The sequence below is a fragment of the Agrilus planipennis genome, unplaced genomic scaffold (assembly GCF_000699045.2).
Source record: "Agrilus planipennis isolate EAB-ADULT unplaced genomic scaffold, Apla_2.0 scaffold16, whole genome shotgun sequence".
Taxonomy (NCBI): domain Eukaryota; kingdom Metazoa; phylum Arthropoda; class Insecta; order Coleoptera; family Buprestidae; genus Agrilus; species Agrilus planipennis.
The window spans coordinates 337,742-354,203 of record NW_020438946.1 but is presented as its reverse complement, the minus strand read 5'-3'; the positions used below and the strand labels follow the sequence as shown (position 1 = coordinate 354,203).

General features: G+C 31.2%; 6 protein-coding genes across 10 annotated transcripts in view; 5 read left to right on the top strand and 1 right to left on the bottom strand.

Annotated features, from left to right (window-relative positions):
• LOC108744611 overlaps positions 1-738 on the top strand; it is a 13,808-nt gene extending 13,070 nt beyond the window's left edge. For 2 of the 4 annotated variants that reach the window (XR_003231177.1, XR_003231175.1), the window contains one exon: positions 204-290. Coding sequence is in view for 1 of the 4 variants with exons in the window: in XM_025974745.1 (XP_025830530.1) it covers positions 204-322 (119 nt within the window). In the remaining 3 variants the exon portion in view is untranslated. Of the gene's footprint in view, positions 1-203 lie in introns of all 4 variants that reach the window. The other 2 variants (XR_003231176.1, XM_025974745.1) reach the window with 2 other exon arrangements.
• A 377-nt stretch (positions 739-1,115) lies between these two features.
• LOC108744686 (methylosome subunit pICln) lies at positions 1,116-2,271 on the top strand. Its single transcript, XM_018480573.2, has 5 exons — positions 1,116-1,341; positions 1,394-1,536; positions 1,590-1,723; positions 1,776-1,881; positions 1,936-2,271. Exons 1-5 carry the CDS (start codon positions 1,223-1,225, stop codon positions 2,043-2,045), a joined length of 612 nt encoding a protein of 203 aa, XP_018336075.1. The 5' UTR covers positions 1,116-1,222; the 3' UTR covers positions 2,046-2,271.
• Positions 2,272-2,457: 186 nt separating this feature from the next.
• Positions 2,458-7,217, bottom strand: LOC108744682 (regulator of nonsense transcripts 2). Its single transcript, XM_018480566.1, has 10 exons — positions 6,397-7,217; positions 5,994-6,343; positions 5,686-5,941; positions 4,458-5,304; positions 4,071-4,269; positions 3,891-4,008; positions 3,530-3,754; positions 3,292-3,474; positions 2,978-3,210; positions 2,458-2,879 (listed from the first exon to the last, which is right to left on the bottom strand). The coding sequence occupies exons 1-10, from the start codon at positions 7,079-7,081 to the stop codon at positions 2,550-2,552; spliced, it is 3,426 nt and encodes a 1,141-aa protein (XP_018336068.1). The 5' UTR covers positions 7,082-7,217; the 3' UTR covers positions 2,458-2,549.
• Positions 7,218-7,296: 79 nt separating this feature from the next.
• On the top strand, positions 7,297-8,936 carry LOC108744685 (syntaxin-7). Of its 2 annotated transcripts, none has more exons than XM_018480572.2 (6): positions 7,297-7,382; positions 7,447-7,614; positions 7,668-7,737; positions 7,809-8,056; positions 8,142-8,275; positions 8,335-8,936. In XM_018480572.2, the coding sequence occupies exons 2-6, from the start codon at positions 7,509-7,511 to the stop codon at positions 8,584-8,586; spliced, it is 810 nt and encodes a 269-aa protein (XP_018336074.1). In that variant the 5' UTR covers positions 7,297-7,382; positions 7,447-7,508; the 3' UTR covers positions 8,587-8,936. The 2 variants fall into 2 exon arrangements, with proteins under 2 accessions (XP_018336074.1, XP_018336073.1); XM_018480571.2 differs by having other exon boundaries at positions 7,299-7,382; positions 7,444-7,614.
• A 510-nt stretch (positions 8,937-9,446) lies between these two features.
• LOC108744610 (UV radiation resistance-associated gene protein) lies at positions 9,447-16,417 on the top strand. Its single transcript, XM_025974682.1, has 10 exons — positions 9,447-9,601; positions 9,650-9,839; positions 9,905-10,431; positions 10,509-10,677; positions 10,742-10,975; positions 11,033-11,198; positions 11,321-11,432; positions 15,274-15,533; positions 15,597-15,781; positions 15,834-16,417. Exons 1-10 carry the CDS (start codon positions 9,527-9,529, stop codon positions 16,349-16,351), a joined length of 2,436 nt encoding a protein of 811 aa, XP_025830467.1. The 5' UTR covers positions 9,447-9,526; the 3' UTR covers positions 16,352-16,417.
• Positions 13,581-16,462, top strand: part of LOC108744676 (sprouty-related, EVH1 domain-containing protein 1) — a 15,360-nt gene continuing 12,478 nt past the window's right edge. Inside the window, exon 1 of the mRNA XM_025974683.1 lies at positions 13,581-14,115. Coding sequence (XP_025830468.1) covers positions 14,102-14,115 — 14 coding nt within the window. The 5' untranslated portion in view covers positions 13,581-14,101. The remainder of the gene's footprint in view (positions 14,116-16,462) is intronic.

The following is a 16,462-nucleotide window of genomic DNA, read 5'->3' as shown; positions in this document are numbered from 1 at the left end:
ATTTTTTAGAAAAACAATAATAATAAAAAATAAGGTTTTTTGAAAAATTAATGAATACTGTTATGGGGGGGGGGGCTTTTTCATACTCTTATCCCTAATTATTTCGTTTAGGCGTTAATAGTTCTCTTTTTAGAATAAGATTAAAAGTATTTATATACTCTTTCATGTTTAGGATAATATAATAACAGTATATTATTTTGTAGGTCGAAAACCCAAAGAAAATCCCCCGATAAATGTAACAAATATAAATGGAAATAATTGTTGTGGAAATACTTCTTCGAAACCCTTTAGATTTGATCTGAGTTTTCTGAAACAATCTTAATGATGTCGATTGTTGTTGTGTAACTACAAAGTCTCCGTATCGTTAATACGTACTTGCCATATTTCTTTTTTCAGGTTCCATTTTTTATTTTAAGTGTTAAAAGTTTTTTAATACGAGTCAATTAATTTATCATTAATAAGTATAATTGTGATTACTACTTATACCTCACGAGAGTTCTTAAGAATGCGAGTGTTTATATTTTTATATTACCTAATTTGAATGAATTTTGTATTTAAGGAGATAGTTTATTATTAAGTATAAAAAGTAATACGTTTACTACATATGTTTAATTAACGAAACGTGGACTGCATTTTCTTTGTAAATGTTTTGTAAAGTTGTATATATAACATTTGTGTGATTCTGTATATACGAATTGTTTAAATATAAGGACTAATTTGTTCTAATTGTTATGTGAACTTGATGTTTTTTATGAAGTTAGTGACTGAATAGAAAGACAAAAAAGTTGTGTATTCCGGAAATGTTCCCTAAAAATTTTTTTATAGGTCTTCGATCCAAGTAATTTAAATCTACAAGTATTTAGTGAAAATAATAGGAGTCGATGCAGAGTATACGAAGCTACTTTGATCATAGCAAAGCATGTACAAAATGCAATATTCTATATTTAAATTTGATGTTCTATTTAAACGTAAGGGTACAGTGATGATAGCGCTAACACCCGACCATGTTTGAAGTAAATTGAATAACCTAACCCGATTCAAAGTAAGTGTAGAAAAATAGAACATACCTATTTCATACTATGCTCATACCACAGTATCTCATACTTTTAAAAGCTTTTGTGAGGTTAAGTTATCTATGAGTTAAGTTGACTTAAACAAGCTCGATTTTCAAATCTCCAATAAAATTTTATTTATTTGAAAAACAAAGTCATACTGAATAAAAATGGTAGTTGTAAGTTCCTTTCAAGCTCCAGATTCCCCTGTTGTTTTTGAACACAGAAATACACAGGCTATTTTTGATAAAAAAGATCTTGGTCCGGGAACTGTGTATGTTAGTGAGAGGTTAGAATAAGGTTTTTACACTAAATAAATAATTAATTACAAAATATTACAGAACCTTATGTTGGAAAGACGTTCAAGAACGAGGCTTTACCATATCTTATAACCATATATCTATGCATGCCAAATCTTCTGATCTTACGATATACCCAACACCTTGCATATATATCATGATTGACACACATGTTACTTTACCAGGTTTAAAATTGTACATAACACTTATTGTGATAGTTAAAGGTATTTTTTGGTAGGAGAAAGTTCTGAACCAGTTCAAAATGATGAAGATAGTGAGGCAGGGTCAGAAGCAGATATATCAGAATTAATTTTAGTTCCATCTGATTTAAATACATTAGATGATTTATATGAGTCAATTAAGCAGTGTCAAGTATGCATAGTATAAACAAATCCTTTCAAATACTCAGATTAGTTTTTTAAAGGCTCTGAATCCTGATCCAAGTGATATTGATGAAGATGACATGTATGAAGATGCTGAAGATCAAGAGAACATGGTCATTGGTGATATGATAGGTGGTGGAGATGCAGGTATGATCACATTTAAAATATTACACTGTAGCACATATTAGCTTTTACTTTCAGACATGGACCATTTATCAGATAGACTTAGAGATCATTCAGTTAACATCCAATATGATCATAGTAATGGGGATTATAATGTTGAAGAGGAGCATTTCGAAGATGCAGATTAAAGGTAGTGTGAGAGAATTGACTGAGATTGTTTTTGACATACATTTTTGTGTTTATCTCATTAACATGTTTGATTTTTGTGTACTTTTAATTACTTTTATATTGTGCTTTTATATAAAAAAGCAAAAAAACATCTTAATGTAGAAAATAGAAGTAAAATATAATCCTTCAAATGACCAAAGGTCAAAAGTGTGTAATTCTAAAATAAAGTTACACATCAGTTTTTAATTTTTGAAATATATTTATTCAATTATTAAAAACAAGTGTCTATGGACAATGGACACTAGTTATTTCTTTATATTTTTTATAACTGTATTAAAAAAATATTGGCGACTCCTTTCACGGATACGGTCCTCTTGGGAAATGGTTGGCCTTTAAATTCTAACAATACAAAAACTTCCAACAAAATTCTTATTTTTTTTTTTCTTTTTAGAAATCAGTGTACTTCTTCTTCTCGAACACCCTTCCCAAAGTTTTATACATTTAATATGTATTGTTTTCGAAGTTCAGCGTAGCTTCTTTCCGAATATCAAGTCGGCATCTGGAGCTCCTTTGGGATGCTGGTATTTCTTTCGTTCTCTGTTCAAATTTTGCATGGACGGTTTATTTTGTTGCTGCAACATTTCTTGATAATCCTCTTCTTCAAATCTCTCGGTTATGTTAAGGGTTAACTGTTTAACTCGTTCTTTTTCTTCACGCTGCGCTACTTCTTGGTCACGTAAATTTTGGGCAAGTTCGGAATTAATATCCGCTTCAAAAGTCTTATACTGCTGCTTATTGCCTTTGCGTAACATAAGAACAAATCCCATTGTTTTTTGCTCGTTTTCATTTGACTCCTGTAATTATCAATAAGAACAGAAATAATATTGTTCCCTTAGCACCTACACTACAGTATTGAAAATTATTTATTTTAATAATTTCATACTTTACTCACCTGTAACGGATCAAATGTTTTCTTATTGGACTTGAGCATCATGGGAACTGAAATGTCCATATTGGTGGCTTTGACTGGCTCGCGAAGACGTTCCTGTATATTTTCAGATACCATTTTATCCAGAGCATTTAAAAATTCTTCGTCTTCGGGGCACTCGACCTTTTTCGGCCCGCTCGGTATGGCCAAGTTCTCTGAAGGAGTCTCCTGTTCAAACTCGCTTACATATTGACTACCTGAAACAAGAAATAAAAAATGTAATCTGTTTCTAACCACTAGTTAACATTGAATTGAAAATTGTAGAAATATTTTTTTACCTTCTTCATCTGATCCTTGAGTATGGTCAACCGTTTCGTCTTCTGTAGCGGTTTCGTCAGTAACTGGACCAGCTAAGCCCTCCGAAATTTCATCGTCTCCGATATCTTCGTTGTCCGTTTCTGTAATGTTTTCTAAAACGCCTTCGGGATGATTTTCGTCTTTCATAGTTGATGTCAAGTTTTCTAAAACGAAAATATTACATTATCGATAAACATTTAAGGATTCTATTAAATTAACCAATTCCTAATGTAGTTCTGATGTTATTAACTTCTACTTGAGCTTCTTCATAGCTTTGGAATAATTTGAGCTTTGGTCTTAGAGTTTGTAGTGTCTCCTTGAACATGTGCTCCAAAAAAGGGGGCATAATTTCTAACATAGATTTCTTGAACCAATAATATGCTTGAAGAAATACTAAATAATAATCTAGGCGCTTTTTACTATTTCCACTACTGAAATACGTCCCTAAAACGAAGAAAATTATAGGAATAATTTCACCATTACATTGTTTACTATTATGTTTTTCTACTTATTAACAACCTAAATCCCACACAATCTATATTTAAGATTTATTTATATATTTAATTAAAATATTATTTACCACATGTTTCCAGTAGAACACAAGCTAGACGTATCCTAAATAAATGATCGGTGGGGTCTAGGGGCGAAGGGTTATTCGGATCCATTGTAACACCGAATGTTATTAAAGAATATAGGACCTGAAAAGGTGATTGTTAATGTTATAATAACTTACTACATATTAATAATATCAATTAGTTACCTTAAATATGTCTGCACTTTCTACCATACGATAATTGTATAATTCGCCTAGATATTTAACTTGTGCAACTCTTCTTTGATTAAATTTGGGTAGATTAACTTCCATGCCCAGTCTTATGTCTTCTAATACCCCATCTACTACCCGTGTACCTATTTCTTCTTGATAAGCAACTAAGCCGGATAAAAGGTTTGCTAAGCATCTAAAAATTTTGTGTGTTGTTAGTGTCTTCATTACATACATGTACACAACATAACATATAAAAAACAAACAAGAATAAATACTTTATAAAATAAAAAATATATATCATTAATGTGCAAGGTCATTTTGATTTTTCTCAAAACAAATAGTTCATTGATAAGTTTGTAAATTGCAAATTGAAGGCATTACCTTATGTTGTAATACTTCATATTATGTGCTCCTGTCAGACATTTGACTGCATAAGCCGACACGTCTTCGTTATTCCAGTCAAGCTTTCGCATCAGTCTTAGTATCTTGTCTATGTTGTTCTTCTGCAAGTCTTGGTAGAGAAGTTTTCGAATGAACTGATGCATGACCGGTCTTTCTTTTTTAGCAACAGGTGTCACGTCGGGTGGATTCACGTAATAATAGGCATTTTCGATTTGTGTAACGTAGCGCGAATCAAGGGCCATCACTGCCTTCTTCCTCATCATTTGTTCGAGGTAAACCTTCGTTCTTTGATAAGAATCGGGATTACAATAGAGATAACGACCACACACTTCTAATAAATTGCATGCCATTTCGATGTGGTGATGAGAGAAGTCGTAAAGAAGAACTTTTAAGCAATAAAGCGCATCAAGTTTGGAATACAGTTTAAATTTCACCAATTCGCCTATGAATCTCACCACTTTAATTTTCGATTCGATATTGATCTGATCTTTTTTTCGTACTTGATACTTAAAATCTTGTCTTAGCATTTGACAAAGTTCATTTCCTACTTCAGGAAGGGCAGGATAGAGGATTGCAACGAATCGTGCGTAAAATGGTAGCAAATCCAGACGAGTCCTGTTGACACCAAAAAGGGCGCGAACCAACTTTCTTCTGTTGTGTTTATTGTTTAAAGTAACAAGGAAATCGATTGCGGCATTGTCGATCATTTCACGATTAACGCAATTCGGCAAGTTATTTAAAAATGCATCTAATACGATTTTATTGTTAACAGTTATTGAACTATTATCTTCTACTTCTTCTTCGATTAATGGTTCTTCAGACTTCCCTGTAAATCAAACCATAAATTTGATTTCACTTTTTCTACTTAACTTTTAGAATGAAATATTAAAAATAATTTTTTGTTTAATACTTTTTAATTATTTTCGTATCAATATTTTTTTTTCAAGAGCTAATTTCCGAAAATAAAGATGGGGTAGATTAAATTCATTATTATACCAAATTTCATGTTTCTAGCTGAAATAGTTTTTGAGGTAGGTTAAAATCTTAAAAGGGTTCCGTATTTTTATTTTCCCTTTTAGGGCATGGGACTACAAATGAAACCACTGTCTGATTAATTAATCTTTTCCTGTTAAATAAAATTAATAAGTTATATTGAGTTGTAAATACAATAGTGGGAAATAACAAAAAAGAATAGTGAATTTCTTACCATCATCTTCTAATTCTTCAGCGGGTATTTCAGAATCGAGCGCTTCTTCTGTTACAGTATCGCCAGTTGGTGGTGGAGTGTCAGATTTTTCTTTGTCTTTGTCCTTTTGTAAATATGAAGTGGGTAGAAAAGCTTGTAGCTCAGGTAATTCACAATAGAAACGTTGTGTCTCTATATCTCCCCAGATATTTTCTATAGTCGCTACTTTGGAAGCTATTTCATCGGCGTCAATTCCTGTGCCCGTTATGACCATATGCTGGAAATATTAACTTAAGTTAAAAAATACAGGAAAAGGAAGCGGCACATACTTCATCTTCATTTTGATGATTGTCTACTTGAAGTATTGGTAATTCCTCATCTAACACTTCAGCTAAACTTTGTGTTGAATTTGATAATTTTTCAAAAGATACTAAGAGGGAGTCCAGCTTATCTTTTCTTTCTTGACTAAGTTCACCCTTTGTATGTAAAATCCTTTTGTTTTGTTTCTCAAATTGCCTCACTTCATTGTGGTCCTTAATTAAATGCTTACTTAAAGATCCATAGTAATCTTTTAAAAGTACTTTAACATTCTGCTGTTTTTCTGGAGATAGGAATGTGCTCCTTGGTGTAGTTAAATTATATTTTTCAGAAAGTTCTCTTATTTTGCGGGGGATTAAACCTACAATATTGTAATATTTAATATCGCTTTTGTCAAATTCAAAAACTGTTTACCTGCATAGTCTTCACCACAGTGTTTACAGAAACTTAAAATAATATTTAAGTTTAGATGTTCCTCTTTGTCCATATTTATCAGAAAAGTAAGTACATTTCCCAATAAACTAAATGCGTTTTTGTTGTTAAATAATCCAGCACTTACTAATTCTGCATAAAATCTCAAGTCAACTCTTAATTTGCTTGGGTTGGCAATTTTCTCCCCAGATTTGAAAGACAGTGTTTTTTGCCAATTTTCAAATAAATGTTGAGAAAATTCTGCATATATTTGATGAAGTGTGCTGCATAATTTAATTGCAGCAGGGACATCAGTCATTTTTAATTTTGCATCTACAATAGCTGTTGCTATCTCAGATATGTATTTTGTAAGATTTAATCCGTTCATGTCTTTAATATAGGTGTCAACTTGGGAGGCACTAAAATTTTTAATTTTTTTCACAAACGTTGTGTTTTTCTTTAAATTTGAATCTAATTTTGAAAAATACGATTCAGTAGGTCTTGTATTTTGGGCATTGAGGTTTAAATTTCTAAGTTCGTTTCGTTTTTGTAATCTTTCTTCGGTTTCTTTTATATAAGATTCAATAATGTTTTTTTCCTCCTTTTCTTTATCCTTATTCTCGTCATCATCTTGTTGATCATTCTGCACCCCCTGATCAACATCTTCTTTTGTATCATCTCCTAACATAGCGAAACTTTACAATTATAAATATTACTTGTCTTTAATTACTTGTTTTGCATAATCAAAATTGATAAAAAACAATTTTGAAATGTTGATAATAATTCTTCTGTCATTAGAAAGGTTATGTTCGTTATGTTTATGTGAATAACCACTGATACAAATTTAATAATGATCATATTTAGTCCATAGATTTGATCAATTTGATGTGAATTTGATGATCATCTACGGTGTGTAATGTCAATGTCATGTGGGTATGTCATAGTGACATATAATTAACAACAAAATTGAATCATCATATAAATTTATTGTAAGATAAGGTATTTTATATATACAACGTAAATAATAATACTTAGATTTCATATTTCCAGCAGTTTTATTGTGCAAGTGTTTTGTAAACAGCTGTTTTAATACTCGTAACTAAATACTTTCAATAATGGAAAATTTTTCATCTTACCAAAACAGTAGTCAGGGTCGAGAACAGGATTTCCAAAAGCTTTCTGAAAAGATTGGCTCTAGTATTCAAAAAATATCTCAAAATGGTAATTATAATTTTACATCATTTATTAAGCTCTTATGTTAAAATTCTTTTCAGTTTCTTCTATGCAACGAATGATAAATCAAATTGGTACACATCAGGATTCTCGAGATTTACGAACACAATTGTAAGTTTTCGATTTTTCTATTATAATTTTTATACATTATAATTTTGGTAATAATTATGTGAAAAATTCAGACATACAATCCACCAGTATACCCAACAACTCGTTAAAGATACTATTGGTTATATTAAAGAACTTAATGCTATACCACCAGTTTCAATACAATCTGAACAACGTCAGAGGAAAATGCAGAAAGAAAGATTACAAGATGAATTTACTTCTACTCTCAATGCATTCCAAGCAGCTCAGAGAAAAGCTGCTCAAAAAGAAAAGGAAGAGGTAAACAAAGTAAAAGCTCAGGCAATGGGAGATCCAATTTCAAGTGAGTTTTTTCAAAATATATTTTTAGTCATTTAATATGAAAATCTTATAAAGCAAAAACCTCCTGCTCAAAAACTAATGTTTAGGTTTCAAAAAAGATCCCCAGCTAATTGAGTTGCAAGGTGGTAATGTTAACAAATTTCAACAGCAAGTTCAGATGCAAGATGAATCTGAATTAGAATCATTACAAGAGCAAGAAAGAGCAATCAGACAACTTGAAGTATTGTTTTATTTTTTCTAGATATTCAGTTACCTATTTCTTAATTGTAATTTTTTTAGACCGACATAAATGATGTTAATCAAATATTTAAAGAATTGGGAGCAATGGTCCATGAACAAGGAGGAATTGTTGATAGCATAGAGGCAAGTGTTGAGAGTACACAAGATTATGTTTCACAAGGAACACAACAACTACGAGAAGCTAGTAATTACAAAAACAAAATCAGAAAGAGAAAATTAATATTAGCAATCATTCTTGGAGTAATATTGACAATTATAGTAATTATAATTATATGGCAAGCTAAAAGTTAAACATTTTGCGGAATGTGTGACATATGTCATGTTATTGCTTTGAAGAATTAAATTTAATTTGTTTAGTATTATATAATCCAACTCTTTTTATTATAGTAAGTAGCTAACAGGACACTTAAAGTACTTTTATTAGTTACAAAAACAAAACTATCATAATTTTTAGTCAAAATGATCGAGATTATGTTGGTGTGCGTGTACCTTTTTACAGGTCATTTAACAACTTCAAAGCATTAACAATGCTTTAGATTGTTTTAAAATAAATATAATTATTAGTATTGCAAACAACCACTCCATTAGTTATTTCTTATAAATATGTATATTGTTTTAAATTTATAAATACAGAACTGATGTAATTGTTGTATGTATGTATGTATCTATACTGTAATAATATGTATTTTATCTTAAAAAATAAATATGATAATTCTGCTAAGTTAACTGAAGTTTTTTAACAATTATAATAAAAGTCTTGTACCAAAATAATAAAATTTATTTATAAAATATTGCAGTACTATTAATATTGTCTGATACTACCAATTTTTTTTCAATTTCAATAAATAAATCATTAGAAAAAAATATTTCCACTCAAACTAGCACAAACCAGCATTTTCTTATTGTACTAGTCGTTTTTTTAGGGGACTATGCGTATGCTTACTAACTGGTAAGGCAGCTTTATTTCGGTAAGTTATTAATTTTAATTATTTTAGTTTATTTTCACAAAATTATTGTAATAATAATGTTGGCTATAATTTGATTCATATATATCTTTATAAACGATTTTGAACTGTTTGTGGCTCCGGCATTGGCCACTTGAGCCACTACGGTGTTTTGTTTTTTGATGGTCATATTGGGTCATGTTGACGTTTTTATCTACAATTGAAAAAAGTTTCATAACCTCGAAATATTGTTTTAATCACGTAATAAATGGATTTTGGATGTAATAATGAATATTCCAGCTCCAGAAACCATTTATGGACGGCAGGGGTGCTATCAATGGACCCCACTTTTTACACAACAGGTATTTTAAATGCTTTGTTTATATCTTTTAATCATCAATTTTTTTCAGTTAAGACTACGACATTTACAACAAATCGTTTTTTACAATGTTGAACCTTCTAATAAGTCTAAACTGTATTTTACTCTACATCTGAGTGCAATGTGTTCTCCTTTCTATACCAGTGATATTGTTGAGCAAGGCTACCATCAACGTTGGATAAATCTTGACTTCAAAACTACAGAATTTTCTTCAGTGTCTAGTAAGTTAAATGATTGATTTTAATGCTGAGTATAAATTAATAATAACATTGCTTTTGTTTTTTAGTGTTTGTTATCAGAATTTGGCAAAAACAGGATGGAGAATTAGATGTAATGGTTCTCAGTTGGGGTATTAATTTGTCAGGATTAGTTTATCTTGGAAATAAAATTTTGGATATACAACCAGAGTCCTTTAAAGAAAACACTGTGATATTTCAAATTCGGGAAGGATTTTTTACTAGTCATGAGACATTACGTAGTGATTTGCAAAAACCCCTACCATTTATAGACAATATCAATTTAGTTAGCAATGAACATAGTACAAATGTTTATAGACATATTAGGGAGAGATATAAAAAGAATGAAGTGAAGAATAGTTATGATTTAAAAAAACTTTTAAAAATGCATTCCTTACAAATTAGTTTGAGAAACAAACTAGCAGATGTGCAATTAATATCAGAGAAAATAAGTGTCAATTGTGGGATGTGTGGTTTAGATCCTGGTACAGAGTTTCAAGAACCTGACAAAGCAAAAACCCCAGACACTGCTCCTCTTCTTACAATGAATACTTTGAACAAAATGTTGGGAAAGAAAGTAAGTAATTTAAAATATTCCTTTAGTGATGTTTTCCACAATGTCGTCGTAGTTGTCAACTCATTTATCTTTTGCAGGAAAAACCAACAAAAGCGCAAGTTGAGAGGATTGTAAGTATTAAAAAAGATATTGAAGTAAAAAAGTTTCGAACTAAACTATTGCTGCAAGAGCGAGACAAAAAGAGTGCAAAAGTGAGACATTTAAGACAGAAATATACAAACTTATTAGATGAAAATGAAGAAAAATGTAAGTATTACTATAAATATAAAGTGATTCAATTTCTCATTTTATTTATCTTATTTATTTATAGCATCTATCACTATGGACAATTACAGACAACTGAGCAAGGACTCGGATAAACTTAAAGAATGGAAATTGGAAGAATTGCATATAAAGGAAAATTTACAACATACATTACTACAACTACATCACAGACAGAAGCAACTTATGATTCAGTTGTTGGACATATATCCTATATCTTCAACACCTGACAATAAGTTCTTCATACAAAATGTTTATCTGCCTAATTCAGACGTATTTTATGGTGAGCACATTTGCACATTTGTTTTTTAATTTGACTTTATTCCCTTGTATTTTACAGATTCATCTGAAAGCAGTTTACCAGTTGCTCTTGGGTATGTAGCCCATGTGCTATTGATGTGTTCTTCATTTTTGCAAGTTCCCTTAAGATACCCTATCATGTATTTTGGTTCACGATCTCATATTATAGATCACATAACTGCAAGTTTAGTTGAAAGAGACAGAGAGTAAGTGCTTATTAAATAATTTAACTTGAACGCGTTTTTTTAAAATTCTAGTCCATTTGCTTTTCAAAATTTGGAAATTGTTATTTTCCTTTAAATAATTTTGTAAATAGAAAGTTTTTTAGTTTTCCTTTATATACGAGAGGGAAAGACAAGATGCAGTTCACCTACGCTGTTTACTTGTTAAACAAGAATATCGCACAGTTAAGATGGTTGTGTGGTCAACACACTCCTAATCTCCGTGGAACATTGTCTAATTTATTGTCGTTGCTGCAAANTTTTATAAGAATATTTAAATGTATAAAACGACCACGTACGAAATTTCTAGGTATAGGTACCTATATACTGTATGCAACCGGAATACTAAAACCGGATACAGTTTCCGGCTTATCAACCCCTGCCATACTACTTAAATAATGGGCTTTTGCTCATTTTAAATTACTAACCTGACAAAGAAAATAACCAAAATAAAGGACATTCAGGTACGTCATTCATTCATAAATGATTTCTTTAACCGGTCGAATCTGTTCAAAGCGTTAAAATATAAACAAATTATTTAATATTATTAAATGATATTCATAATACGTTATTTAAAGGGAACGTAATTTCTTTTGAGATTATGGATAATTAAAAAATATAATGGTTTATACAAATTATGGGACCTATGTATCATATACATTAACAAACACAATAAAATACATGCTATTTTATTTGTGTAAAAATAAAAGCCTGGTGTATCTACCCTATTTTTAACAATAAAAAATGATTAGTAACATCTTTTTTGCCAGCAGTAGAAATTGTTATTGCTATTTGAATCTGATTTTTCAGTAACAAATGCCAATGCCAATACAATAAAAGAAATTAATCATTAAATACTAAATATCTTATCGTCTTTTATTTGCATGTATTGCCATATGGTTTAACAGATTCGATTCAATTTTTTTATCCATATATTAAAATAGGCAATAGGCATCTATTTAACTAATGAGAGTGAATAATCTTATGGTCTTGTAGGATTGTATCAAAATTCATTCATTGATAGAAATAATCGTCAATGATTGTAGTCATTTGTATATAATAATAATAATAATGAAAGCTTTGCTCTCAAGTCAGTTGTTTCTTGATGATTTTTATTCCTTTTGCTGGTTTCTGGGCCATAATAATCGTTACTTTTTTTTGTTGTTCGGTGTTAGTAGGATGAATTGGGTTTACGGTGTTTCATTCATCGATCTTAGTTCAAATAGGCTCACAAGACCATCCTGATAAAAATAACAGGAATTCTAGGAGAGGAGCGGGCGCGGTGTTGGGGAAAAGTGTCACGACCTATTTCCAGCTTACCCAGGGGTTGATACCCTCCGATCATTCATATACTATGTGGGTCACATGATGCAATCGTAGCTCACCAAGTCCAACTAAACTCTCCCAACCAGCCAACCATTTCCTTCTCCCACCCTATACGTTGCAGAATATTTTCCGCAACTTTCTCCTCCGCGGAATTTTTTTTTTTTTAATCGTGTGTTATTATCAATATCATTTTTTTTTTAGAATCGAGTACGTGATGGATATAGTATATTTTTTTTTCTAAAGTATCAGATACTTAGGTATTTTATAAAATTTCATTACGGCTATAGGTATATTTACTGGGATTCAAATACATTAAAATTATGTAGATATTATATGTAAAAAATTAGGTAACAATACTATATGGTTACACCCCTAAAAGATTTTATTTTTCACCAAAGGGAATTTAAAAGTTATTTCTACTTAACTTATCATTTTTAAAAATGAAAATGGATTTTGTGATTGATTCGAATAATTTTCTGCAGAACAATGAGTGCTAAGATTATTCTCGTATGTTAAAATAAAAACTAATCATTTTATTTTGAATGTACTATATTTTTTATTTCGCTTATGATTTATATGTATAGTTCATTTCGTTTAATATGGTGGTTATTATTGTGATGGTTTGTAAAACGGGATGAGTGCAATTACAGCAATTTTTTCTTTTTTTTTAATTATAGAAATTGCATTTAAATGCTGAACGTTTTAAAGAACATTTTTGAACGTTTTGGCTTAAAATAGTACAGTGAATTCTGTTTATTGTAATTAATAACAAGTAGTCGTAACGTTTTGAATGTGCTATATTTTTCACTATCGAGGCAAATGTACAGTTCATTTCGTTTATTATGGTGAACATTTAATGTGATGATTTGTTCAGTTACAGAGGATTATTATTTGGTATATAATCGAAATTGTTCTTAAATTATCTTAATAATCTTATCGATTAGGAAATACTGAATGTTTTGAAGGCAATTTTTTAAGGGAAATCTATAAAGGTGTAGGCTAATGAAATATAGTACCTTAAGTGGGTTGTATTCATTCAGGTGTTGTCGAAGTTGCGTTTGCTCTTCGACGATGGTTCCCCTCTGCTCCCTTTCGTTTATTATTTTTTGTCTGTAAGTAGTTCATGCTACTGCTAAAAATAGCTCGTCGTAGGGTCTGTCGACCTATTTTCAGAGGGTTGTTGGCCTAAAATGGCCATTCATACCGAAATTTAGGTCAAATCAAATTCTGCAGGTTTTAAATTCTTGCCCTCCCGTGTTGTAGCAGTGAGTCTTTGCGAAAGGGGGATAATACCGAATGACGTCACACAAAACTCTTCGTGCAACACGAGACCCGCCTCTTTCCTTGTGAATCGTCCCCCCCACTACCACCATAAACGCGTCCCCATTGACGTCATGCGTTAACCCCATTTCTCGAAACTTTTACCAATGCTGGCAGCAGTAACCAACGACGATGGTCGACAATGATACCGCTAGTGTCTGTTATTTGTGCGATGGAATAACAGGTTTAAACATGTTATTCGCTTCTGTCGCTTGTGTGTAGACCGAGTAGGTGTTGTATGAATGAAAATTCACAGGTATGTTTGCCAGCCTGCCCCTGCACTTTTCTGTTCCATAATTAGGTCGGTTCGTTTCGCCATCGGATTCGTCCTATATTTTTGATGTTGTCATTCTTTTAATTGACATTAAAATACGGCGCCAAGAAATCTTTAAAATTAATGAATGAAAACGATCAGTATGTTGTAACTAAATGAAAAGTTATTGTATTTTTAAAACTTTATGTCATAATATTNCTCATTTATCTTTTGCAGGAAAAACCAACAAAAGCGCAAGTTGAGAGGATTGTAAGTATTAAAAAAGATATTGAAGTAAAAAAGTTTCGAACTAAACTATTGCTGCAAGAGCGAGACAAAAAGAGTGCAAAAGTGAGACATTTAAGACAGAAATATACAAACTTATTAGATGAAAATGAAGAAAAATGTAAGTATTACTATAAATATAAAGTGATTCAATTTCTCATTTTATTTATCTTATTTATTTATAGCATCTATCACTATGGACAATTACAGACAACTGAGCAAGGACTCGGATAAACTTAAAGAATGGAAATTGGAAGAATTGCATATAAAGGAAAATTTACAACATACATTACTACAACTACATCACAGACAGAAGCAACTTATGATTCAGTTGTTGGACATATATCCTATATCTTCAACACCTGACAATAAGTTCTTCATACAAAATGTTTATCTGCCTAATTCAGACGTATTTTATGGTGAGCACATTTGCACATTTGTTTTTTAATTTGACTTTATTCCCTTGTATTTTACAGATTCATCTGAAAGCAGTTTACCAGTTGCTCTTGGGTATGTAGCCCATGTGCTATTGATGTGTTCTTCATTTTTGCAAGTTCCCTTAAGATACCCTATCATGTATTTTGGTTCACGATCTCATATTATAGATCACATAACTGCAAGTTTAGTTGAAAGAGACAGAGAGTAAGTGCTTATTAAATAATTTAACTTGAACGCGTTTTTTTAAAATTCTAGTCCATTTGCTTTTCAAAATTTGGAAATTGTTATTTTCCTTTAAATAATTTTGTAAATAGAAAGTTTTTTAGTTTTCCTTTATATACGAGAGGGAAAGACAAGATGCAGTTCACCTACGCTGTTTACTTGTTAAACAAGAATATCGCACAGTTAAGATGGTTGTGTGGTCAACACACTCCTAATCTCCGTGGAACATTGTCTAATTTATTGTCGTTGCTGCAAAGTAAAGAAACAAGAACACCATCACGATGTTATTTTCTGAATCGTCACGAAAACGTTTTATCCTCCAGTTCTGTCACCTCAGACCCTTCCTTGAGTTCCGATCAGGCTTCGATTAACGAACTTAGGCCCAGAAATTGTAAGGATTTGATGGAAGGAAAATCTTCAAACACACTCGTTTCGCATCAAAACCCCTCCGAACCTCTACATCCGAAACCTTTCGGGTCTGTATTGATTAAATCCGATCCCATTATCGATGTTTTACGTCACGAATGTCACTTAGAAAGATGTAAGAGTCCAACGAGAAAGGGGAACCGAAGATACGACAGGTGCGACAATCAAGAAAACCTCGGACTTAGTCAGATCCTATCCGTGCCTGAAGCTTATATGAACAAACAAATCAGTTCTGGTGACTTTAAAACGTACTTAGCAAAGAGAAAATTGAACGATTGTGATACTGTAGACAGTAAAGGTAAGCTCTTATGATTTCACTTGTAAAGTTTTTGAATTCTTGTTCATTGCAGATACCACAAAATTAGAGGATGTAGAACAAGGTACAGATATTATAAATTCGTGCAATTCAACAACTCCACCTGTCCTCGAAGTAAAGAGTGACGATTTAAAGGTGATAGCAAGATTAGGTAGTGATAATTGTTTAACTACAAAAGTTATTAAACAAAGGAGAAGGAAGAGTAGATCTGTCGGTTCTTTTACTGACGAAGAGAATTGTTTAGATGTTATAAGCAGTTTCGAAGTAGGTTCGGATCCGTTAATAAACATTTCATCGGAAATCGAAGGTAACGTTCTGAATAACGAATTGGGGATAACGTTTAGCGTTGAAAATTCTCAACAAGATTTTCTACAAAAATGGTTAAATAATGGCACAGTATTAGTCTCATCAGATGAAAATATTTTTCATGACGAAACAACTTCGGAATCTTCTAAAGTAAGTGCAAGTCCTAGTAGTAATGAGACAACCTTAAATGAAAGAACGACTGCACTGTTAAGTAAAACAAGTTTTAATTTGGTCAAGCCGAAATAATTTTTATAATTGTCTGTGAAATGTAATTAATTTTTTTTTTAATTTTCCTTCCTTACAATTAATGTTTATTTTTTATTCTCATTATTACTATTATTTTATTTAATTTAATAG